Source organism: Kogia breviceps, chromosome 11 (genome assembly GCF_026419965.1).
Source record: "Kogia breviceps isolate mKogBre1 chromosome 11, mKogBre1 haplotype 1, whole genome shotgun sequence".
Lineage (NCBI taxonomy): Eukaryota > Metazoa > Chordata > Mammalia > Artiodactyla > Physeteridae > Kogia > Kogia breviceps.
In genome coordinates this window covers 45,048,832-45,074,307 of record NC_081320.1, presented here as the reverse complement: position 1 = coordinate 45,074,307, position 25,476 = coordinate 45,048,832, and the positions used below count along the sequence as shown (strand labels likewise).

General features: G+C 45.3%; 1 protein-coding gene across 1 annotated transcript in view; it reads left to right on the top strand.

The window, feature by feature from the left end:
- The window catches only part of ANTXR1 (ANTXR cell adhesion molecule 1), a 246,853-nt gene that overhangs the window by 160,763 nt on the left and 60,614 nt on the right, over positions 1-25,476 (top strand). The window contains exons 14-16 of the mRNA XM_059079800.2: positions 6,030-6,071; positions 15,089-15,184; positions 15,707-15,874. Coding sequence (XP_058935783.1) covers positions 6,030-6,071; positions 15,089-15,184; positions 15,707-15,874 — 306 coding nt within the window. The remainder of the gene's footprint in view (positions 1-6,029; positions 6,072-15,088; positions 15,185-15,706; positions 15,875-25,476) is intronic.

The window sequence follows — 25,476 nt, the reverse complement described above, 5'->3', positions numbered from 1 at the left end:
AGATCCTCAAGGTGCATACATGTGTCACAATCCACTCATGGCATTTGGAACTGTTAGCATATTAAATACTAAAGAAACATTTATATGGAGAGTTGAGAAACCAGATTTGCATCTTGTATCACTAAAGTGCTTATTTGACAGGCAAAGAAGTTTAGAATAATCAGAAATGCTTTCTTTATCTTTTCCTTTATAATGCATACTCATTCATTCCAGAAATAGTGACTAAGCAACAAGCACTGACTCTGTGTCAGGAGATAAAAACTGAACCACGTATGCCCATGTCTTCTAGAAGCTTAGAGTCCAGTTCTTCTTGCAGAAGAAAGAGATGCAAATGCAGTGCAGTCAGTTCATCGCCAATGGTGCAGTGAAAGATAAGAACCGTGTCCCTAACTCCCAGGAAATGATCTGACTGGGTTTGCTTCAGGGCTGGATCCAAGAATGCAGGCCATGCCAGCTCTGCACACAGATGAGCACAAATGCTCATCAGAGGAAGTAAGAGAGTTTCCTCCAGAGATAGTACTCTGTCTTCCCCTAGGTGGGACACATAAGAAATGAAGACCCCATAGTCCCTGACAATAGAGCAGAGACACTATAACTTTGAGACTGAAACATTTTCAAACCTGGTGTTTCTAATCAGCCATAGACAACTCTCAACAGAACAGTCATAGGAATGTCTGACTTGAAGCAAAACATACCCCCATGTATCTAATTGAGGTGTAGCATTGTTAAAAACAGGCTAATCCATAGTTCTCAAAGTGTGATCCATGGACCAGCAGTATAAGCATCATTTGGGAACTTGTTAGAAATGCAAAGATCCCACTCCAGACCTACTGATAATAAAGTCAGGGATGCAACCCAGAAGTCTGTGTTTTAAGAAGTCTTGCAGGCTACTCTGGTACTCAATAATGTTTAGAGCTATTCAGCTAATTCAAACTAGAGGACAAATGCTTAATTTTGTTAATAGAGTAGTTATCTTAAGCCATTCTCATGGACTTTGTCTGGACAACAGAATTGGCTATGTGTCATGGAAGTGTCTCCTCTGCAATAAGAGAACCACACCTTCGGTATAAAGGAGGATGCAGGAGATGCTCCTTATTCCAGCTCAAGCAGAAAGGACACTGAGACACTGAAGACAATCTAAGAAGAAAGGAAACCCAAAAAGAAGTCCTCTTCTCATGCCATAAGATGAGCATCTGTCTAACATGAGCTCGTACAGCTTAGCCTACAGCCAGCCACTGTCAGAGTGAAGAGACAGGAAAGATAAGCAGGAGAAATGGAATGTTGTGATGGTGGAGCCATAGCAGGGGCCCATGGGGGAATAGCCAAGCCTGACATATCCCCCTGCTCCTCGTGCAGCACACTGACCAGACTCACTCTATTAAATGGAATGAGCCAGTGTGGGTACCCTGAGAGGAGGAAGAGGGGCCGGTGTCAAAAACCGCGTAGATTGCACTCTGCATTCCATTACACAGGACTATAGCAGTAGAGATGCAAGGGCAACAAAGTGCAAGGATCCAACATAAATTAGGAGCAAATCTTGAACACTTCTGGAGGGGAAAAAAAAAAAAAAAAAGCAAAATAAACTCACCAGGTACTTTATTTCACCTTAACATTTTATAAAATAAATTTTAAGAGAGAGCTTTACAGAGACCTAAACAGTTGAACTTGACTCATAAAACACAGTAAAGTTCCCAGGTGTCACAAAGGACCTGGGCATATGTGATCTTTCTACTGTAATCATCCCATGCTAACTGTATCTCCACATTTTCTATCATTTCACTTCCAACAGCCAAACTAAGAGGTGTACCTAAAAACTTGAATTTGTTTCGACTCAGTGAGAAGTTGCCAGTAAGATTTCAATTTAATAAGATTCCACCTGGTCTTTTCAAGCTTTCTTTCCTTTACCCGTACAACAGATCTTGTCAAATCTGGCCACCTCTACATCCACGTAAACAAACATGGACTAAATCAGAGTTAAAGTCACTGATAAGGGAGCAGAGACACATCTCCCAATTCACAACAGAGTTTCAAGAAATTCTCAGGTAGCGAAGAAACACTAATAGAATTCAGAAGTTCTCTATCCCATCTCATTTTTCTTATGTGCTTTTACTTCACCAGTCCAACCATTAATGCAAAAGGGACTCTAGGGCAGCTATCCCAAGAAGGTATCTGGTCACTTTCTACTCATCCCAAATATCCAACCTGAAAATGATAGTAAGTAGGGATGTGATGTTGGCCTCTGGAGGAGAAATATGAAAAAATGTCCCCAGAGTTACCCCGGAACTGCCATTCAGTTCTGCCATGTTATGCTTACAAATATGTTTGTTGAGGGATTTTCCTCTTAAACATTTCACTAAGGGTCTCTTCAACCTTATCCATCTTCTGTTTGTCCCTCCTAATGAGGAAGGAGCTGAAAAGTCCACCCACAACCAAGAGGAAGCTCCCAGAACCTTCTAAGAAGGGAAGTAGCTCAAATCAAGCCTAAGCTTTATAGTGTTCAGTTGCTTCTAGCTTGCATTCTGGTTGGCAGTAAAGACCATCTAATCATACTAGTTGGAAGCCAAGAATTATGCAATTAACCTTTAATTACATTTTGAAATGCTACAGAAAACACTAGGTTATGTGAGACCCCATAAAGGGGACCTTGCTTGTTCTGTAAGGTCCTGGGCGACTTCTCAGGGGAGGTGATCTAGCCAATGAATAGGTGTTAACTGGGGTACATGGAGGCGTGCAGACAAAGCAGGGAGGATAGCCAGCAATTAGGCAGAAGATGCTACAAGGGTGAAGCGGCAGGGTGTGTGGAAGGGACAGGAAGGTGACAGGAGGCTGAAGTACAGAAAGTGAAGGGGAGAGAGGTAGAGAGGGGTGAAGTAGAGAGGTGGGGGGCCATGTCTGCACATCATGCAGGCCTTTTGGGGGCTGAGGCAATTTGCATTTTCTCCTGTGAGGCTGCAGTGGTGCCGTAGGCTCAAGACCAATGCAAGCTGTTGTCCAATTGCTCCTCCAGGCCACCTGGGCTGGGGCCCTGGCGGGGAGTGGGGGGAAGGGAGGGAGTGGGGAGGGCTGACTATCCCTGTGCTCAGAGCTCTCCACTGGGTGGCCCAGGCACTGGTCTTAGCATGAGAGTTTGGCTCACTCACAGACAGCCCATCCAGCCTGCCCGGATCGCACTTTGAGACGCTCTCCTGCCATTCCCTGGGCAAGCTGCACCTGCCCCCAGGAGAAGACTGGGAAGGAGGGGGCAGGGACTGGAAGCAAGAGGAAGACTTCTTCCTCATTCCCGCTGAATAGAGCCAGACAAGCCATCCGATAAGGCCAGATTGGAAGTGCCTAAATTTCGTCTACCTGAACATGGTGGCATTTTTCCAGAAGCTCAGGTGCCCAGTTTACAAGTGTGTCAGCCTGACATCTAGACTATGAATTAGTCCGCCTTTGATTAATACTTAATAAAGCATGTGTTTTGCTTTGTCTTTGGGGTTCCCTTGGGACATTGTTGGATGTAGAATTCGATAAATACCCAGTAAGACACGTTGGCCATCAACCCACAGATGGGTTGGTCTGAGTGGTGGGCTGCTTGGCCGATGTCAGCGCTTCCTGGCTGATGTCATGTGCTTACACGTATGTGGTGAAGCAGACTCCTGCTGACCCCCCCTGAAGACCCTGGCCACTGTCAGGCCCTCTGGCCACTGTCTGAGCACCAGCCTCCTGTCTCACCCTTCTTAGGAAGCTCTGGCTTCTAGGCTGCGCCATCTGGAAACCACCATACATAGTATATACTAAATTTTCATTTTGTATTTGCGGAGGGAGGGGAAGTTAAGTGAAACCTTTGTTAAAGATTTAATAAAAGCAAAAGACAGTGACTACAAGAAAGGGAAAGGAGAATAATGATAGTATGCACCATCTCTTGAGCAACCCCTCTGTTCCAGATGTTTTGCAAACATTATTGCTCATCGTGACTCAATGCCTGCAAGTTTAGTGTTATTGATCCCATTTAATAGATGAAGGCAGTGGAGCTCAAGGAGGTTCAGGGACTTGTCAGATCGTCACAGTCAAAACAAGGCGGGTCTGGGTTTCACGCTTGACAACTACACAGTGCTTCCATGCAGCAAGGGGGGAAGCTGGTTGCACTGTGAAGACAAAACCCCAGCTGCTCTGCACCAAGCCTCTGTACACCCAGGGTACTTAGCAAATACACTGCCCACGGCACTCTTGTCAACATCTGTCTGTGTTCCTAAGTATCCTGCTCTCCTCTCGCTCCCTTCCTTAATCCTGCATTCCAGATTGCTGTCCCCAGCTCCTCACCCCTCCCTCCAGTCTCCAGGCATTTCCTGTTTGAAAATCATCACTGCCTCTGGGATGACGGGAAATCAGCATTGGGCAGTAATGACCCTCCTCAGAGATTTTTTTTAAGGAATTTGGAGCCAGTGTTGAGTGGGTGAGCAAAATCATGGCTTCATGCTTTCCAAAGACCTTCAGCAGGTTTCCCACGACGGCCAGGAAGTGGAGGCAGATGAAATGAGAGTTTGAAATGATAGCCTCGGGGCTTCCCTGGCGGTCCAGGGGTAAAGGCTCTGCACTTCCAGTGCAGGGGGTGCGAGTTCGATCCCTGGCCGGGGAACTGAGACCCCACATGACACACAGTGCAGCCAAAAAATAAAATAAATAAATAAATTGAAATGATAGCCTCTGCCTCTTAATTAATTGAGTACTATCCTTTTAGGTGACTGGAGGCTCAGTCCCCTGGCTGATGTTAGTAGAGCCTCAAGTCAGTAGCCTGTCTCAACATACAGAGATGACATTACAGATAGTGAGAGCATGGGTGACAGCAGTGGAGATCAGAGCCCAAATGAGGTCCCAGAATAATCCTCAAATCAAAGGTGACATGTACTTAGTAGGGGGGAGAAGTGAGGAAGAGCTGCCTAGTAGGCAGCCTGCCCTGCAGCCGGGAGAGCTCTCCAACTACATTAAGGAACTGGTCCCATGGACAGCGCCCGAGCATCCATCCATAAAGTGGTCCAGGCCAGCCCTAACGCTAAGACATCAAAAGATATTTAATGACTTTCGTATTTACCAGAATTCTCTAAGGAAAAAGACTGCAGGTAGGGGACCCAACATTCTGATAATAAGCTTGGGGTGTGAGAGGAGGGAGACACGGTGGAGACAGAGTGGATAATGGCCAAATTGCCTTGTAAAAGACTCTAAGTCAAATTAACTGCAAGGGTACAAGAGCTTTCCTTTGATGAGTGGGGTGTGCAAGTTGGAGACAAAAGTGAGGACAGGCTACTTACCGCCACCCTTCTTTTCTCCTTCCCATCCTTCTCCATATGTCGCCCATCCTCTCATTGGTTAGAAGGGGCTCACAATTGCTTGCCTTCCCAGAGTGACCACATGTCTCTCTTTAACCCTGATGATGGGGTATTTGCAGAGTCCAGTCTTAGAATATTGTTATGTAAATCTTTGTGCCTCTTAAATTGCAGGGCCCTGAAAGGAATCCCCGGTTACCCCTTCTTTGCTGCCCTTTGTCGGGAATCTGTCATCCTGACTGTCATCCTCCCTCCATGGGTACCACCTGGGGCCAGAGACAGTTAATGGGATTGCCAACAGTTTGACTGTGGTCCATACCTGACTTATCTCTGTAGCACTATCTTAACTTCTATTCTGGACCATTCTTTGTTAAATGTGCAGCTGTTTGGGCGGATGGGTGAATGATTTGATGCAGGAATGACTAGATGAATAAATGAGTGAATAAATTTGCAGGATAGCTCCCTGGGATAAAAGATGAAACTTTTACCCATGGAACGTTTTTTTCTCTATACAAAACTACAGCAGACACAATTGAGTGTGGAACTCTCTGCCTGAGTCATGTTCTAACTAACTGAGCTATTCTACCCAGAAAGACACCTGCCTTGCTTGGGCCCATTACTATGGTAATTATGGTCACACCACCAGGCACCTCTTGAGAGCAGGGCTCTTGGAAAGCAGGTGGCTGGAGATTTCTACTGACTTGTTCTTTTTTTTTTTCTTTTCAGATTATCAAGGAGGTCCCTCCACCCCCTGCTGAGGAAAGTGAGGTGAGTGACCAGGTGGACAGGATGGTGGAGTGGGGCAGAGAGCTGACTGGGCAGCCTGAGACTCAGGCCTCTGCAAAGCAGAGCTAAGTCAAGCCCAGACTCCCACTGAGTACAAAGCAGCAAAGGGGGAGGGAGGTCTTTGGCTCTTTCCTAACCAAGGATGAACAGGAACTGAACTGAACTGGCAGCCAGAGGCAGAACGGTTTTTGGAAGGTTTTCTCCTTGCAAGAAAAATTTGAAATGCAAACATAAGTAGTTTTATATGTACAATTATTTGGAGTCCCAAGGTACTGATTTTTCCTGTAAAACAGACACTTGATGGATCTCTTCTCCCTGCAGAGACTTATGTTTTATATGTGTAGATCAGAGTGAATTTGCCACATCGTCCAAACAATCAGTGGTTCTAGAAACAGATGGTGCTGTAGTTTGCCAGGCAATAAAGAAAATACAGTGGAGGGGGATATGCTAGTATTCCAGCCTTGCATAGGATATTAGACCCTCATCATTTAAAGGAAGAAAAATGTCCTAAATTCCATCATAAATTGTCCAATAAGCAGGTCTGCTGCATGTGTGGCCTGGAGGCATTAAAGGCTGATGGTGAGAAGGGGCATCCCTGGGCAGCAGTGCCTGCCCAGTGCTTTTCCTGACCCTCCAATTACTCCTGGGTTAGCTGGCCTCCCTCAATGCAACACTAACCAATTTAGAAGCCAGAGTACAGGTCTGCAAACTTAGTGGGATCAGAAGATATATTGGTGAGGTTTCGAGTTCATTGTCCTTAATCCGTAAGGTCTGCTGTTGCAAAGCGAGCACCATCCCCTCACCATTCTTCTTCCCAATGCCTTTGTCAAGTTTCCAACATAGAGAAAAAAAATAATAATAATAAGGATTACATTTTAAATTCCATGTGGCTCTTATATCCTGAATTATAAGCTTGTAAGCTAAGGGATTTAATAGCTGCAATCAATTAAAGCGCATCTTGTTGGAATGCTAGCTTTCTGCCCAGAAATCAGAGGAGGAAATTACATTTCTGTGCACAGAGGAGGGAGGAAAAGAAACTCTCCTGACATCCACAAAAGCCTTTTCTTAATCCTTCAAGAGAAAGCACCGTGGCTAGTTCCCCGGGTTCCAGTTTGGCTGTGGTTCTGTTGTGTGCAGCTGTGTCTTATACTCCCAGAGAAAAATAGGGCAAGAAGCTCTTGCTGAGGTTGCTCTGTTTGCCCTGAGGTGAAGAATGTTCCCTTCACTCACTATGTTCAATTAGCGGAGTTATTGCCCCTTTCTGTTTCTGGTCCTCCATTTGCCTTTGGAAGGTGTTGTGGCAGCCACCATGGCCAAAATACTCCAGGAGACTTAGGTCCAAGACTGGGGTGTGGTTGACCCCAGGCCCCAGCATCTAGCCTAGGATTCCACACACAAAACAAGCTCAATAAGTATTTGTAGAATGAAGTCTGATAGCCAACAATACAATTTTGGAGGAAAAAAAAAAACAAAGCCCAAGCCAGTAAACCACCAAGAAAGAAGAGCTAAAAGCAAGAGAAAAGAGGTAGTTGAATTTTTCCGGTTTCATCCACTATTCTTATGGAAGCCATACTTTCACCTCAAGAAGGCAGAGCTGATCTCTGAAAGAGAATGACAACCTGGGGACACTTGAGACCTGAAAGGTTGTTTTAGACCTATAGGAGTTTCCGGGCTGGCGGGGGCGGGCTGCAGGCTGTGCTGATTACCTGGGCATGCATGCTGGCCCTGATTGTTCCTTGGCCTTGTGAATTAAGCAGGCTTAATCTCCTTCTTAATGTGTTTTGGCAGAAAAAAATAAAGAAATCCCACAGAAACGATGACATAACTCAGCCCATAAAAGTATTTTATACAAGGCCCTAAAAATCATAGTCTGAATCTAGACAACCTTCTCCACTCCAGCTCCCTGTGTTCAAATCCCACCAGCCTTTCGAGCACAGCTCCTATGCTGTAATTCCTTCCACCAGAGCTAATTTCTACCTTCGCCACATTCCCAGGGTATTTATTTATTAAACTTTTCCTTCTGCATCAAAGTTCAAGACCATTAGCTATACTTGAAGGTCAGGATCTATATCTAATTAATCTTTGACTTATTCCCCAAGGAGCTTAATACAGTATCTAACATTCAATAATTAGCCAAATGAGGTTAAATAGTCTCTGCCATGTATATGAACAAGCATCAATTATCCAAACTTTCGTCAGCTCTGTAAGCATCATATCCTAAGAGAGGTAAAATCTACTAAAAAATGAATAAACTTAGACAATGGACACAACTTTATAATGAGCTCTCAGTGATCCTATTTATTAGGGAATATCAAAATGCATAATATAAAAAGGCATGACTTTTTGAGATTTCGTGCAACCGACAGTAATGTTTCTGTATATAAAGACAGGACAAAGAAAAATTACTTGAAATTTCAAGCTCTCCACAAAAACAAGGAAGCTCAATTTTCACAACCAAGAAGGGCATTTCCTGGGTTAAGGGTCTTCTCTAATTGGCAATAGAGTGAGGGTTCCTCACTAAGTCTCTAGTTATTCCAAACAATTGGCAGTTTATGGGAGAATCAATAATGCAGTACTTCATCTGCTGATTTAGTTCTAAATGTCCTCACCTTCCATGGATTTTCTGACTGTTTGAGAGGGAGAGGGATATGTACTGAAGGAAATGACACTGGGTGGGCATCCAAGTCACAATAAGTACCTAGCTTTGAATGATGAATTTATTTCTAGGTTTATTATCATGCTCACTGACCTAACAATCTCTCTGTGACAAGAATTTTTTAGATGGGAAAACTGAGCTACAGAAAAATTAAACAACTTGTCTAGGAGCAGACAAATTGAACTCCTTAATAGCATGAGGCCTGTTACATCTCGCAGCTGTGTCTACACAGACAGCCAGACTAACTGCCCACTCTGAAGAGGTGAAGGACCAAGCTTCTGCTAGGCATCCTTTTTCCAGTGGACATCTGACACACACTGATACATACATGCACGCTTGCACACACACACACACACACACACACACACACACACACATGTCTGCTGCAATCAGAGGTCCTGGAACAAACCCAGCATTCAGTCTTCTATATTCAGTAGTTTAAAATGGAACATTGCTTTAAAAAATAAACACACAATTCTTTATTGAAGAACACAAGACAGTCACTGTGTTAATCACTGTGTGTGTGTGAACAGATATGATGGTACCAAAACATATAGTTAAGTCAGTTGGAATTTTTTGGTATTTACAAACAGAAGTGTTGATGAATTTTTCTGACTCACCAATTCACTCCTAGGAATTCATCGCCAAGGCTGACATTGAAGGTGACCTCTCTGGCTTATCCCCAAAGACTTCAGTTGAGACAGTACAGCCAGATCTACTTGAGGTCTGCCCTCCCCTCCAGAGCCTCTTGGGCCTGGTAGTTTCTGTAGCCTTAATCCTTTGTTTCATGTCGTCACCCTCACAAAACTTACCCCTCTGTAAATGTAAATGATCTTGTTGACAGCTGCATTCTCTCTGTTTTTCTCAAAATAGAACACTGTGCAGTGGGGCACAACTACAGTTGCTTGAGCGAGTGAAGGAAGGAATGGACAAATACAGGGCCCTTGTTTGGGGCTACATAGGGTTTATCCTAAGGGTTTTAGATGTGTTACAGTTCAGTGAACTTTTTAATGAATTCAAAGGCTGATTTAAAACTGTTTCCTTGGGCTCCATTCCGTTTCAGTTATGTTCTCCTTTCCATAGATAGTTCCCACTGGTACCCATAGCGAATTGGAGATTGAGAGCCTATTTGGGTCAAACTAGCCATCTGTCTCTTCTGCCAAATGAATGTCAAGAGAAGCAGGAATGTTAAGAACTTGTAGACTGATTCTCAGAGGGCCACCATATGCACAGCTCCAGGGGGCGCTATTCTCATCATGGCCTATAAGGAGGAGTGAGGCAACCCCAGGATCAGTGATCTCACCCCTTCTTCTTGCTGATTTGCTTAATAACTAACTAACTGTTAAATATCTGTTGAGTGAGTGAAGGTCAGTACAAGGAACCATGGCAAATACAAGAAGGGAGCATTGAATTCTCTGGGGAATCAGGGAGTTCTTCACAGAACAGGTTAAATTCAAGCAATATCTTAAAAGACGGGTAGAAGAAGTGGGAGAAGTTTGTCCCAAGCATATGGAGCTGTGAATGTTGAAGCATGGGGCTATACAAAAGCCTGTCATGATTAGAGAGATGGAACGTTTCAGTGTGTGACAGCAGCACAGGACTGATCCAGTTATGGGCTAACCAAATGTGTGCATCAGGCTTCATATTTTGCAGCTTTTTTTCCTCCTAGAGCAGGTCTGCCTGGGGACAAGCAGGTCAGAATGGGCCTCACTGTCTGAATCATGTGCTGCCACTGTGTTCCCCAAACATCAGACAACTGGATATCTGGGGCCACCACATCCTTTAAAATTTAAACACAACTTCCCCTGATGGGAAACCAGCATCCCTCCTTAATCTCTGAGGTTTCTCCAGGCACCACTGACTCCATTTCTGGCTTCTTCTGTGTTATCTCCTCTCAGAAGGAGATAGATACCATCTGACAAACCAGATCCCTCCATCCCCCAAAGGCACCACTGGCACAAAGCCATCTGCATAGGGAGGTTTACTGAAGGTTTAAAAGTATGAGTGGGTTACAACACAGTGCAGCCAATTAATAACTTCCGACAGACTGTTAAAAAGCCCCTTCATTCCGCTCCTGGAAGGTTCTCCTGGCCATCTCGGGGGGTGGGATGGGGGGCGGCAGGACAGGGGCTGGCAGTTTTCTGGAGCTCAGTTCCACTCTTCTGCTGACCGCCCACAAACCCCTGATTTATTAACACAAAGCACATCCAGTCTGTCGTCCATTTATCATACTGGTGGTTTTTCCCCTCCCTGCGACATCCTTAAAGGGCAGTTTCAGGGGGACTTCCCCCAAAGCCCTTATGCTTGATTAGACGTAGAAATTCACTTCAGGTGCTGCCAATTCTGTTAGTGGAATTGCTGGGGACTATGATTTGACTCCATCAATTTTTGGCCAAATGAAAAAAACACATCAAAGATTCCCTTCTCTTCTGAAGATTGCAAAACCCTCCCGTCTCTAGAATGTGTAAACAGAGCCATGGTAACTGCAGGGAAATTCTGACTCTCCCTTTGGTCAAACCCTAGGCCTCTGTGTTGTCTTTTGCTGTTGTTGTTTGAGTTTGGCAGGCAAGCTCGGGTCAGGGGATTAAAGGCAGGCTTGGTGTATCAGGAATGCATCGAGCGGTCTGCAGTCTCGGCATTTCCCGTGCGGGATGTGGGCCCTGCACATGCGCAGAAGGCCGCCCCAGCCTGGGTACCCAGGCACCGCGGAGAAATAGAGCCCCCGGGGGGCGGGAAGAGATGAGCGGGAGGGCGCTCCGTGTGCAAATGTAGGGGGAATCCCAGACAAGGCATCAGCAGGCCAGATCGGAACTTCTCTTCATTTTTCTGGGTCTGACTATCCTCTTCTGTGCAATGAAAAGGCTCAATTAGATGGTCTGTAATGTTTGTGCTCCTGTCATGTAAGAAATTAGGAGACTCATAAGACCTTTTCAGCCCCCTAATGAATAAGAGCAGCTTTATTCTTGTTTCTTACATTCTTGGTGCTATGTTCAATTTAGGGTGACTTAATTTCAGTTAAGTCCTTTGAATAAGGGATTAGACCAGGCACGCCCAGGCTTTTTGAAGCCATGTTTCATGTATGACACACAGACACACTCTGGTGGTAAAATTTAACCATATAAAGTTCCTGTTTGACATCATCATCAGAAGCTTTCTGAAATTATATCATAAGGTAAAGTACTGTGAACTATAGTATTTTCTTGCTTGGGTCTTTTTTTTTTTTTTTTTGCTTTTGCTTGTTTTTATTTATTATTTTGCCATGTTTTACAGTCAGAAGTCTTCAAAATTAGCAGCTACAAGGGTTGAGAAGTAGAAAACTAGCATTTATTTGAAAGCATCAAATGGTTGGAAAAGCAAAACAAAAAAGGGCAAAACCTTGAATTTTGTCAACACTGAGAAACAATCAAACGAGAGTGTGGCTGCCTGGGCTCAAATCCAGCTCCACCACATTCAAGCTGGGTGACTCAGTCACTTAATCTCTCTGTTCCTTCTCTGTAAAATGGGTGTAATAGCACCAACTACCTCAGTGGCTATTTGTGAGCTAACTGGTTTATTTTATTTTATTTTATTTTTCATCTCTGGAAACCAAATTTTATTAGAAATATGAAAACAGGATAAAACCTTTGAGTCAATTTCTTGTCTGTTGGGCCTTTTCTTCCCAGGTCCCTTAATTATCAGATCTCTATTGTAAGGGATCCAAATACATCTTAAGAGCTTTGTCTTACCCATTAAATTTATCTGACAACATGTAGGGTAGAAAGATTAAAGATGAGCTAATATTGATACATGTCAAGCGCCCAGAAGAGTGACGGGCACATACACGGTAAAGGGTACATAAATCCAGCTGTGGTTATCGTGAATTCAATACTTGCAAATATTGAGCACCTACTGTACACCAGGCTCTGTGCAAGATTTAAAATACAAGGGTCAACAGAATCCACTGTGCCTTCAGGGCACCCAGTCCCACGTCCAAGAAGGACATATACGTTGAAGAGAGAGAGAAACGCAGAGAGAGACTGACCCATTCTGCTCACCTGCCAGAATGTTGCAAGTCCTCTGATCAGCAGGGATCACTATCTTTTAGATGTATTCATGTTTTTTTTTGTTTTGTTGGGTTTTTTTCTGGTTTTGGGGGGGTGGTTTGCGGTACGCGGGCCTCTCACTGCTGCGGCCTCTCCCTTTGCGGAGCACAGGCTCCGGACGCACAGGCTCAGTGGCCATGGCTCACGGGCCCAGCCGCTCCGCGGCACGTGGGATCTTCCCGGACCGGGGCACGAACCCGAGTCCCCTGCATCGGCAGGTGGACTCTCAACCACTGTGCCACCAGGGAAGCCCTTCATGTTTCTTTTGAATTTTTAAAAAGAAGCCTGCCTATTGCAAGCACAGCAGGTCACCCTGGGAGTCTTAATGTGTTACATGTTACTGTTTTGCTTTGTCACCTCTGGCTCTGATCTCCCTTCCGCCGACCCGTGCTTTAGACCCTGCCCCATGCCTGGGATGCCCCTTTCCATACAGTGACGGCCCCACATGGGACTCTACTGCCTCCGCAAATGCCTCCAACACAAGTCTGTAGGAGGCCCGCTTGTTCTGAGCTCATCCTGCTGCTTTGCTGACCCCTTTTTTAGCTTCCTTTCCCTACCCAGGAGGGAAATTACACCACCACCTTATAGCCCATCCAGGACCGTAGATGGTGAGTTTTTCTCCCTACAACAGTGCCAAGATGAGGAACAGTTTTGCTGATTATCCTTCCCTTTTCCATCCATAAACTTACAAGCTCCTTCATCTTGAAAAATATAATCAGTGCGAACTTCCTGTCTCTGAGCTAAGTTGCAGACACTGAGTTCACTGCTTTATTTGAATCATCCCATTTAGTCTATTTGTAAATTCAGCAAATAATTCTTGGGCATCTACCACGTACTAGATGCTGTTCTAAAAGCTGAGAAGAGACTAGTAAATACGACAAATAACCAGAAGTTTCCTTGGAACTTCCATCCCAGTGTGCAGAGACAGACAATAAATAAATAGCAAGCCATGATAAGAGCTAAAAATAAAAATAAAACAGATTGATGGGACGAAGAGACTGGGGTTACTTGAGAAAGATGTCCAGGGAAGGCCTCTTTGTGGAGTGATGAGAAGGATCCAACCATGAAAAGACTAGGGTAAAAGCCATTCCTGGACAAGGGAATGTGCACAGTCCCCGAGACAGGAATGCACGCCGAATATCTGAGGGCCAGAGAGAAGGGGAGCGTGGTAAGGAAGAAGGCTGGAGAGGTGAGCGGAGGCCAGAGCTCGCAGGGCAGAGTCGGGGTTTGGAATTTATTCTGCTGCTTTGTGGAGCATGGATCATAGGTAAGAGGGCAGCAGGAAAGTCAGTTAGGAGTCCACCTCAGTATCTAGGAGGAAGCTAATGGGGCCTTGAGACCACGGTGGTGGAGGTGGTGATGGAGGTACAGTTGGAGAAGTCACAAATTTGGAATCTTTTAGAAGTAGGGTCAACAGAGCTCGCTGGCAAATTGAGATGGGGTGGGAGAGGGGCGGTGGGGGAGAGAGAATTCAAGAGTGACTCCTAGTCAGGGGGGAAGACTACGGGAGGAGCAGGTCTGAGGTGGGGAAATCAGGACTTCTTTTTGACTCCGTATTGCTTTGTTTTGTCTTAACCTCTTTAGTGGAGAGTAATTGCTTTACAATGGTGTGTTGGTTTCTGCTGCGTAACAAAGTGAATCAGCTCTACCTATACATATATCCCCATATCTCCTCCCTCTTGCGTCTCCCTCCCACCCTCCCTATCCCACCCCTCTAGGTGGTCACAAAGCACCGAGCTGCTCTCCCTGTGCTAGGCGGCTGCTTCCCACTAGCTAGCTATTTTATGTTTGGTCGTGTATATATGTCCATGCCTCTCTCTCACTTTGTCCCAGCTTCCCCTCCCCGCTCCCCGTGTCCTCAAGTCCATTGTCTACGTCTGTGATGCAGTATTGTTGAGATGTTGATTAGTCCCCCAGGAGGAGATGTCCATGTCAATGGAGTTCAGAGGAGTCAGGGATGAAGATGTAAATTGACAAGTCATTAACATGTAGATGGGAATAGATGAGACACCCTATAAAGGAGTAGAGATGCAGAAGAGAGCAGGTCCCAAAATACACCACAGTCTAACGGTGCTGCTCTTTATTCCCACTTTACAGGTAAGAAAAATAAGCTTAGGTAGGTTAAGTGATTTCCCAAGGCCCCAGGAAGCGGTACCCCTGGGATTTAACACACAGTCTACCCCTATCTGCTTTGCGATAGTGGACACATCCATACAGCAGTGGTGCTTTGCTTCCTTCATGTGTCACACATCTCTCTGCAGGAAGAAGATGATGATGGTCTGCCTAAGAAAAAGTGGCCTACGGTAGACGCCTCTTATTATGGTGGGCGAGGCGTTGGAGGCATTAAAAGGATGGAGGTAAGAGGACAGGTTCATATACTTATATCTATGTGCTGACAACTCAGGGACGGAAAACCAAAGCAAATTGCTGAAAACTCACACTTGAGGTCTAATGAGGATGTGAACTTTGAGGCATCAGATGGAGAGATGGCGGGTACAGCCTTTTACCTGTGCACACCTGTATCTTGCCCACTGTGAGTCAGAGCAGTTCACGCACGGGCTCCACCCCACCCGCAGTGACTTCTTCTCTCACTGGAATAAAATCCAAAGTTCTTGCCTGGGCCCACAATGCCTTTGCACGTACTGTCCCCACAGCCTGGACAGTTCCTCCCCCAAATATCCCTGTCCCTCGCTGCCTTTTTCTGCTCCTTTAGCCCTCCCCCTTTCCCTGTTTCCACACCACCGCTCTTCCCTGACCCTCAAAACCCAAAGGAAATGAGGACTGGGTAGCACATCATACAGTTATTTGTGATTCTTGTTCTCCAGAGCCATCATATTTTATTTTGTCATTTTGGTTTCTTTGTCTGTTATTTATTTTAGGTTCGTTGGGGAGAAAAGGGCTCTACAGAAGAAGGTGCTAAGTTGGAGAAGGCAAAGAATGCAAGAGTCAAGATGCCAGAGCAGGAGTACGAATTCCCAGAACCCCGAAATCTCAACAACAACATGCGCAGGCCCTCGTCCCCCCGGAAGTGGTATTCTCCGATCAAGGTGTGCCTCTTTCTACTCAAAAACCCATCCTCACTCCTCCTAAAACACTTACGTAGTAAGAATCAGAATCTTTGGGGATGATAAAATATCAAACCAAAATCCAGCTTATCACTAAGAAACAAATTTCTAAAATCATGGACTTGAAAGTATAAGTGGGTACTTTCTCAATTTCCACAATATCAAGGTAAGAGCTGGGCTTTTTTAATGGAAGTATAGTTGATTTACAATGTTTTATTAGTTTCAGGTGTACAGCACAGTGATTCAGTTTCATGTATATATATTCTTTTTCAGATTCTTTTCCATTATACATTGTTACAAAATATGGAGTATAGTTCCCTGTGCTATACAGTAGGTCCTTGTTGATTATCTATTTTATATATAGTAGTTTGTATCTGTTCATCTAAAACTCCTAATTTATCCCTCCCTGCCTCCTTTCCCTTTTGGTAACCATAAGTTTGTTTTCTATGTCTGTGAGTATGTTTCTGTTTTATAAATAAGCTCATTTGTATAATTTTTTTAGATTCAACATATAAGTGATAGCATATGGTATTTGTCTTTCTCTGTCTGACTTACTTCACTTAGTATGACAATCTCTAGGTCCATCCATGTTGCTGCAAATGGTATTATTTCATTCTTTTTTACAGCTGAGTAATATTCCATTGTATATATTTATTTATTTATTTATTTATTTTTTGTGGTACGCGGGCCTCTCACTGTTGTGGCCTCTCCCATTGCGGAGCGCAGGCTCCGGATGCACAGGCTCAGCGGCCATGGCTCACGGGCCCAGCTGCTCTGCGGCATGTGGGATCTTCCCGGACCGGGGCACGAACCCGTGTCCCCTGCATCGGCAGGTGGACCCTCAACCACTGCGCCACCAGGGAAGCCCTCCATTGTATATATATACCACATAGTCTTTATCCATTTATCTGTTGATAGGCATTTAGGTTGCTTCCATGTCTTGGCTATTGTAAATAGTGCTGCTATGAACATTGAGGTGCATGTTATGTTTTTGTCTTTTCTGGATATACGCCCAGGAATGAGAGCTGGGCTTTTAAAAATCACCATGACAAAGTGGTGGAATGAGAGTGGACTAGGAGAAAGTGACTTGGGCAGTTACCCCAGAGGATCATTATAAATTACAGTAACAGCTGGTAACTTCACTGGTAGGAAATTCCATAGTCTAACAACAATGGCAGGATTCTCCTTAATGCCTAATCTCTGTTCCTCTTGCCATAACATAAGCCCATCTCCCTTTATTCAAGCCACACACTGGTGTATCAGGACACGCTAGTGGACTCTGTTGGCCATAGATCTGATGCTCACTCTTCCTGGCTGTGAGCAAAATGCCTTATTTCGCCAGCGTCTCTCTTCCCCCTACAGCTCCAGAGCTTAACTAAAACCCTCTTTGACTTATTGGGAAATTTAAGTCATAGGAGGCAGTTAATGCTTCCTAAAGTCCTCTTTTCCCTTCCTCTTGGGTGCAGGTATCTTTGAATTCATGTGATTCATCCAACACCCTTGCTCTTTGGTCTTGCTCATAAGCATCTACACTAAACTAGTTGTCAGAGAGCACTGGGAAATTGTAGCTAAAAAGACTGACATAATCTGTCCCCATTCCCTTGTTTCCTGCCATGGAAAACTGAGATGGTGGAGTCCTTGCTCTGCCCAGGTCTGGAACCCAAGGCTCCATCTCAGGTCTACGGCCTCTAGTTCTGTGCTGCAGATAGAACTATGCCAAGTCCAAGGACTCAGCAAAAGATTCAATATAAGAACCAGCTCTCATCACCACCCCATACACATACACACACACACACACACACACACACACACACACACACAGAGCTTTACCCTTCTTCCAGTGACAACAAAAATAACACTCATCATTCACTGAGATATTTGCTAATTTTAGAGCAGACTTTCTGCCATGAAATCAAAAGAAATAACCATTTTAAACAGTGGAAGGAAACTTTCTTAGTATTTGTCTCTGCTCCGCAGAGCTACCTCACACTCAGACTAATCGCCGTACATTTCCATTTTGGTTTGTCGTGGTGAGATTCTTTAGATAAGCCACCCCTGCCCCCAGGGCAATGGGTTGAACTCTGGAAAAACGTAGGCAAAATGTGGCTTGCTTGACTAACAGCTGTTTGCTTCTAATTATTTTCTAATGTGGAACATGCAGTGGCGTGCATACATGTGCAGACAGGAAGGAGCCAAGTAGAATCTCAGAGACAAAGACGAAAGGGGATTTTCTATTATGTTGTTTTCAGGAATCTGTACCTCGTGACTAACACAACATATTTGGTAAGAGCCAGGTTTTCATCTCTGTAATCTTGGACGTTGAGAGAACATTCATTCTATTTGAAGAATTCAATTTCTGCATGAGAGCATGTTATTCATCTGTTAACTAGTGGTTTAGGACTGAGTTTTATGAAATAAATAAGGATATGGACAACTAGATTTAGAAATCTCAAAACACTCCCAACACACACTTGGAATTAGATCCAGTTCAATTGAGTATTTGTTGGGCACCTACTCTGTGCCAGGTACTGCTGGCTATTGAGTATATAGAGGGTCTCAAACTTGGCTGAGAATCAGAACCACCTGGGAGAGCTCTAAAAATACAAATTCCCAGGCCTGATGTCTCAAACCTAATGATTCAGTCTCACGATAGGCTTTCAAAGGCTCTCTGGCCTTCACAACCTGCCCGCTTTTTCTCATCAGGTGAAACTCCTTTTTTCCCCAACGCCTCCCTTTTCAAATTTCTCATCCAAACTCCCTAAGTGAGACCCCTCTGTTGCCCTTGCTCCAGTTATTGCTCCCTCCACAGCCCCTGCTCTTCAGCCTTGGTCATCGTGTGCGTTTGTGCGTGTGTGTGTGTGTGCATGCGTGTTTGCATGCATGTGTGTTTGTGCGTGTGTGTTTGTGCATGTGTGTCTGTATGTGTGCATGCATGTTTGCGTGCATGTGTGTTTGTGTTTGTGTGTGGGTGTGTGTGTGTGGGGGGGTGTGGGTGCTGGTTCTCAAAAGTGTGGTGCCTGGACCAACAGCATCAGCATCCCCCAGGAACTCGTTAGAAATTGACATTCTCAGGCCCCAACCCAGATCTACCGAATAGGCAACTTTGGGGGTTGGGCCCAGTGACCTGGGTTTTAGCAAGCCCAGTTAATCCGTTGTCACCCAGGGTTCCAGCCAGCCTTCCAGAGGAGGCTCCCTGAGGACGGGAACTGTGGTGCATGGCAAAGCGGCCACAATCATGCCTCAGAGATTTGTCGGGAGTCTCAGCCAGGAGACCATGTTAGGTTTCACACGGGCCTATTGTTCCCACAAACACAGCTGCTGGATTCATGTTAAGTGGTTGGAAAATTGAGTGTCAAGGAATCACCAGCAAAGCCAGATGGAAAAAACCTCTGATGCTGGTGGGCTTGCTAAGCGTCGGTAGGGCTCCCTTGTTAGGACAAGAAAAAGTGTGAATGCTCCTCCTGCTTCTGGGGCAGCTCACACCAAGGTGTACTTAGCACACTCATTGTACCATAGCTCTTTTGTGTAACTGCTCCTGTTTATGAGTCTTCCCTCCACCAGATTTGACCCCCTGGAGGCACCAATTATGCTTAACTCATCTTTGAATCACCCATAAACAGCAGTGTACCTGGCACGGAGTAGGGATTCTACCATCTCTTGTTAAAGAGACACATGGGACGTAATTATGAAACAACTCCCAGAGCATCAAGCCAGATAGACTTTCTCCTGTGAGCCACACAAATCACTTAGGTACTCTCGATCCAAAGAAGGTGACATTCTTCTTGCTATCTCTTTGAGGAAAGGAGAGCAAAAGAGGTCATCTTATGTGTATCTGGGCAGGTGGGCGAGGGAAGGGCAAGAACAAGGAAGTTTGAGAGTAGAAGCACAGAAAGGAATTCAAAAGTCATAATGTACACTGTTTGTCCATAAAAAGAACGGACTTGCTACCGGAACTTCAGCCTTCACACTGTTTAACCCAGTGCATGGTCCACGATGAGCCACATTCTAGCCACAATGTCTATACACATTCACTAGGCCTTGGGCAAAACATTCAGCCTCATGCTGTGCCATAAACTCTGCTTCCCTTTCCTGAACCCTCACTCCGGATTTGTCACAGTCCTGACAGGAAACAGAAGGCACCCTCAAGAGCGTTGAAATCACACAGATCTGGGAAGGGTTAAGAGAGTGGGGACTACTCTTCATTACATAGCAATGGTGAGGCACCCAGGGACTAGCAACAGTGAGAGCTGTTACATCCCTAGGCCTGAAGAGCAAGGAGGCGAGAGGGTGTTACTGGAACCAGTGAGAGCTGCAGCTCCGGAGAAGAGGCCACCCAGTGGGAGCTGTGGCCACAGAGAGGGTCAGCTATCTAAATCTGCCCTGTTCCGTGTTATTATATGGCCCACAGGTTAAGAATGGCGTTTTGTTTTTTCTGTGATACGCGGGCCTCTCACTGTTGTGGTCTCTCCCGCTGCGGAGCACAGGCTCCGGACGCGCAGGCTCAGCGGCCATGGCTCACGGGCCCAGCCGCTCCGCGGCATGCAGGATCCTCCCGCACCGGGGCCCGAACCCGTGTTTCCTGCATCGGCAGGCGGACTCAACCACTGCGCCACCAGGGAAGCCCGTTTTTTTGTATTTTTAAATGATTATATCAGCACCTACATAATAGCCTGGAGTTTGCCTCTTGACCTACAAAGCCTAAGATATTTACCCTTTGGCCCTGTATAGAAAATGTTTGCAGACCCCGGCCCTATAAGAATGTAGCCACCCACTCCTCCATGCATGTTATGCGTGTTGAGTTATTTAATCCTCACAACAACCCTGTGAGGTATTATCTCCATTTTACAGATGAAGAAACTGAAGCATAGAGAGGTGTCAGTCACTTACCCAAGGACACACAAATGGCAGCTCGAATTCACATCAGGCAATCTGACTTGAGTCTAGGGATTTCCCTGGCAGTCTAGTGGTTAGGACTCCATGCTTCCACTGCAGGGGGCGTGGGTTCAACCCCAGGTCAGAGAACTAAGATCCTGCAAGTGGCAGGGTATGGCCAATAAATAAATAAATAAATAAATAAGAATGCAGCCACCAATGAAGGCAGGGCGTAAATAAAGAAATAAAGAAATAAAGAAGTTTTAAAAAGAATGCAACCACCAATGAAGGTAGGGCTCAGGGAGGGAACAGGAGGAACAAGCACCGACCTGCCCCTCATCTTGCCCTCGTACCTCCTTCTTTTTTAAATTGAAGTTTAGCTGATTTACAATGTTGTGTCAGTTTCTGCTGTACAGCCAAGTGATTCTATTATGCCTATATATATTCTTTTTCAGATCCTTTTCCCTTATAGGTTATTACAGAATATTGAGTATAGTTCCCTGTGCTGTATAGTAGGTCCTTGTGGGTTATCTATTTTATATATAGTCCTGTGTATCTGTTTATCCCAAACTATGAATTTATCCCTGCCCCCCTCCACCTTTCCCCTTTGGTAACCGCAGTTTCGTTGTCTATGTTTGTGGGTCTATTTCTGTTTTGTAAATAAGTTCATCTGTATCATTTTGTTTTAGATTCCACATATAAACGATATCATATGATATATGTCTTTCTCTGGCTGATTTCACTTAGTATGATCATCTCTAGGTCCATCCATGTTGCTGCAAATGGCATTATTTCATTCTTTTTCATGGCTGAGGAAGATTCCATGGTATATATGTACCACATCTTTATCCATTCATCTGTCGACTCTCGTCTCCCTCTGATGCCACATGTTGGCCAAACCAAAGGGAAGCTAGATGATGCCATCTGTAGAGGTCAGGCTTCCAAGGCATGGAGCAAGGAAGGCAGAGAAACACAAGAGAGTGGATAGCGGCAGGCAGCTCATGGAGGATAACCTGCCCCACTTCAAACAGGGAGAACACCTCCACCCAGCGCAAAGCTTTCAGGAGGTACTGGGAAGAATCCTGGTTCCCCAGTGAAGGTGGTCAGAATCATATACACCTTTAAACGGGTTGCATTTGACTCTCTTTTTCGTGCATTTCAGGAAATAGATTTGAAAAGCGGAGAAGCAGGGAAGCACATTGCCTAAGCACATCCCACAGGAACTCACTGGGAGAACGAGTCCGCAATGGGCTGCTCTCCGCCGTCGCCCAGGCTAATTTAAGGCACTGACCACACTGACCACACTTCACCCTTTCCTCATTCCAGGCTCATGATCAAGAAATTTTCCGATATTTGGCCTGAATTTTTCTTTGCTCAGTTTTCGCCCCCTGGCTTTACAGCGATCCCGTGCTTCTCATTAAATTGGGACTGACCGTTTCAGGCGAGTTAAATAATGCCCAGATGTATGATCACCAGAAAGATTAAAACCAGGACTGTTTTCAGGTTTGCTGGAAGGCTTGCAGCCTTCAGAGAAATGATTTTTCTCCTTTTCCAGTAGCTCCTCCATGTGACTGGCCATGACAGAAATGACAGCTGAAGGACAAAAGCCAGAACCTGGCTGGCACGGCGGACCAGCCTGTGCTGCTTGCAGTGCCGGGGAGCGGGTGGTCTTCTGTTCATTTTCTTTAAGGTGAACCTGTCATTCCTGGCCTTAAGCACCTCAGCCTTGTAATCAAGCAGCATTCAGTGGTGAAAAGGTACTGAATGAAGCTGTATGTAGCCTAATAAGACACACCGAACCCTTAAATGCTATCAGATGTGCTTTTGATGTTCAACAGACTTTTTTTGTCCCTCCCTGGCTACTTTTTCGAATGGTTCCAAACATGTTTTAAACAAAGACCAAAAGAAAAAAGAGAAAAAAAATTAACCGTGTATGTGTGTGTGTGTGTGTGTGTGTGTGTGTGTGTGTGTAAGGAAAGTTTCCAACTTATGCATTAATTTATTTCATTTAAAGGGAAGCATGGGTCACAATATTTACCATATATTTTAAGGTGTAAAAAAATTAGTGTTAATCTCTAACAGGCCTCTAAGTTGAAGTACCCTCAAAATTCTCAGCCTCTGACTAACTTCCAAAGAGCTGAGGCAGACAAACCAGAAGAGAAGACACAGCTTCTGCCTGGCCCTCCATCCCCCCGACAAAAAAAAAAGAAAGAAAGAAGAAACCCAGCCACAAAGCCCATGCACCAAGACGCTTTGAGTGTTGGGCCTACAAACCTCCCTGGCCCAGCCTTCTTGTTTAGGAAGAAACAAAAGCGAGCATTGACATAGAACTCCCAGTTTGCCAGCCTTTGTGGTGTGAAAGGTATTGATTGTCTGAGGCTGAGGTAGAGTTTGGGAGCCTGGAATTGGTACATTTCTCATGTTATAGTCAAAGTGTGTCAATTTCATATGAAAGAAAGGTATATGTAAATGTCAGCTAATGCACTCTGGTGGAGGGTTCCCAGGATGGTAGGAAATCTTTGAGCTTCACAGAAGCATTTCTCCTCGAGAGTGAGGACCAGTGTCTTGACATGCACCTTGAAGAGGAGAGACGCATGCATTCGGGACACTCAGATCTGGGAGAAATAGTGGAGTCAACTCAAAGGCTCCCCCCAGGAGGAGTGGGTAAGGCCCAGGGACTGCTTGAAAGAATCCCCTGAGGCTCTTGTGGCCCTAAAGGGATGTTATTAATAAGCCCAGTAGCTACTGTCTTGAAATGACGGGCTTTTGCCTTCTCTCAGAAAATTAAAAATAGGGGCCTTTGTTGTGCACTTCTGTTTGACTTTTGAGAGTTGTTTATCCTCTTCTTGGTTATAAACACTCTCATTCTAAAGCTTACTTCAGCTCTTCTTGCATAAAAACCTACCTGGCATAAGAGTAGAAAGAGGTATAGGATGGGTAGAGTACCAAGATCATTTTCTGTGCCACACAGAATGGGGACTTCGGGTTCATTTGTGGGACATTCCGGACTCAGAACACTGAGGGTACAACCAGAACTATCTGGTCTCACCTTGGCCAGGACAACTTGTGATAGCAGCTCCCCTGCATGAAGGGCTAACCTGGGTGAAGCATGTACAAGTCAGGCACAGTCCCAAGGGCCTTTCCTGCACTCACTCCTTCATTTCTCACCACCACCCTCAAAATTATAAACTGCTACTACTCCTGTTTTACAGATGGCAAAATCAAGGCACACAGAGGTTAGGTAACTTGCCTAAATTCACACTGCTAATAAGATGTCTCTTGGTTTATTTTATTAATAGCAAAGCATCCATTCCAGCGAGCCATGAAATCTGTTATTAATCAAGTAGTAGAAAGGACCGGGAGCCTGGAGGTAAAAGGCCAATCATGAAACTATTCTCAGGATGAGTGACAGACGATGAGGACCTAGGCCAAGGCAGTAGCCGTGGAGACAGTGGGACAGGGCTGGACAGGAAGAGGTGACGGGGGCTGTGACAGAGACAACATTCGAGAGACATGGTCGAAGTTGGATATGAAGGGGTGGTAGAGGGAGAGGAGGTGAGAGTGACTCTCTGGTGTCCGCCTTGCCCGTCTGGGTGTCCGTGGTGCCATGGACCAAGGCAGGGTATGCAAAAGCAGGAGCAGGCTGGGGAAAAATTGTTCAGTATGTGAGGTTTGGTTTTTTTATACCTGTGATACGTTTACATTACAACTAAGATTCGGTGGGGGGCTTCCCTGGTGGCGCAGTGGTTGAGAATCCACCTGCCGATGCAGGGGACACGGGTTCGTGCCCTGGTCTGGGAAGACCCCACATGCCGCGGAGCGGCTGGACCCGTGAGCCATGGCCGCTGAGCCTGCGCGTCTGGAGCCTGTGCTCCGCAACGGGAGAGGCCCGTTGCGGGCCTGCCCATCGCGGGCAGTGAGAGGCCCGCATACCGCAAAAAATAAAAAAATTTTTTTTTAAATGAGGGCACAGGTGGCCAAGGCATTTGGTAGCCGGGATGCTGTGGGCAGCCTTAGCGAAGCAGCTTTGGTGGAGTGTTGGGGTCATCAAACACTGTCACAGAAGCCAGAGTTTCGGAAAGGGGTAAATGGAGTTGGAAGAGCACCAAATGAAGGACGGGTAGATTCATGCTTGTAAAGTTCAAATTATTGGATTCTTACACTCCGCATTACATTCATTTCCATCTTCCTACAGAGATTCCTAATTTTTCATTTTAATGACTTTACCCCATCGTTGGTAAGACTGAATGAATACTTTCTATGAGACAAATATCTTACTTCGATATCTAATTGTAAGCCTTTTAACAAATCTATAGGGTAGACAGTATTATTATCTCTTTTTTTAAAGATGAGAAAGGTAAGGCTTAAGGACATGAAACAGCTTGTCTGAGGCTGCAGCAGAGCTGGTGAGGGGAGGCCCCAGAATACAAACAGTCTGAATCCAGTCATTTTTGTGCGGAAATATCACTCTGTGATCTGTTGCCTCAAAGAAACACAACCCTTTCTCCTGGTGTTACACATCTAGGTGGTTTCTGCCCCTTTGCCCTGCATGGAGCTTTCGATTTCTGCTGAGTTAATTAATACACTTCCTCAACAGCTACTTTTTCTTTCAGCCCCATCTCATTGCTCCTCATTTGTCAAGGAGTTGAGTGATCAGTGCACAGAACACTGAGGGTGCGATGATTTACAAAGCCAAATACCCGGAGTCCCCC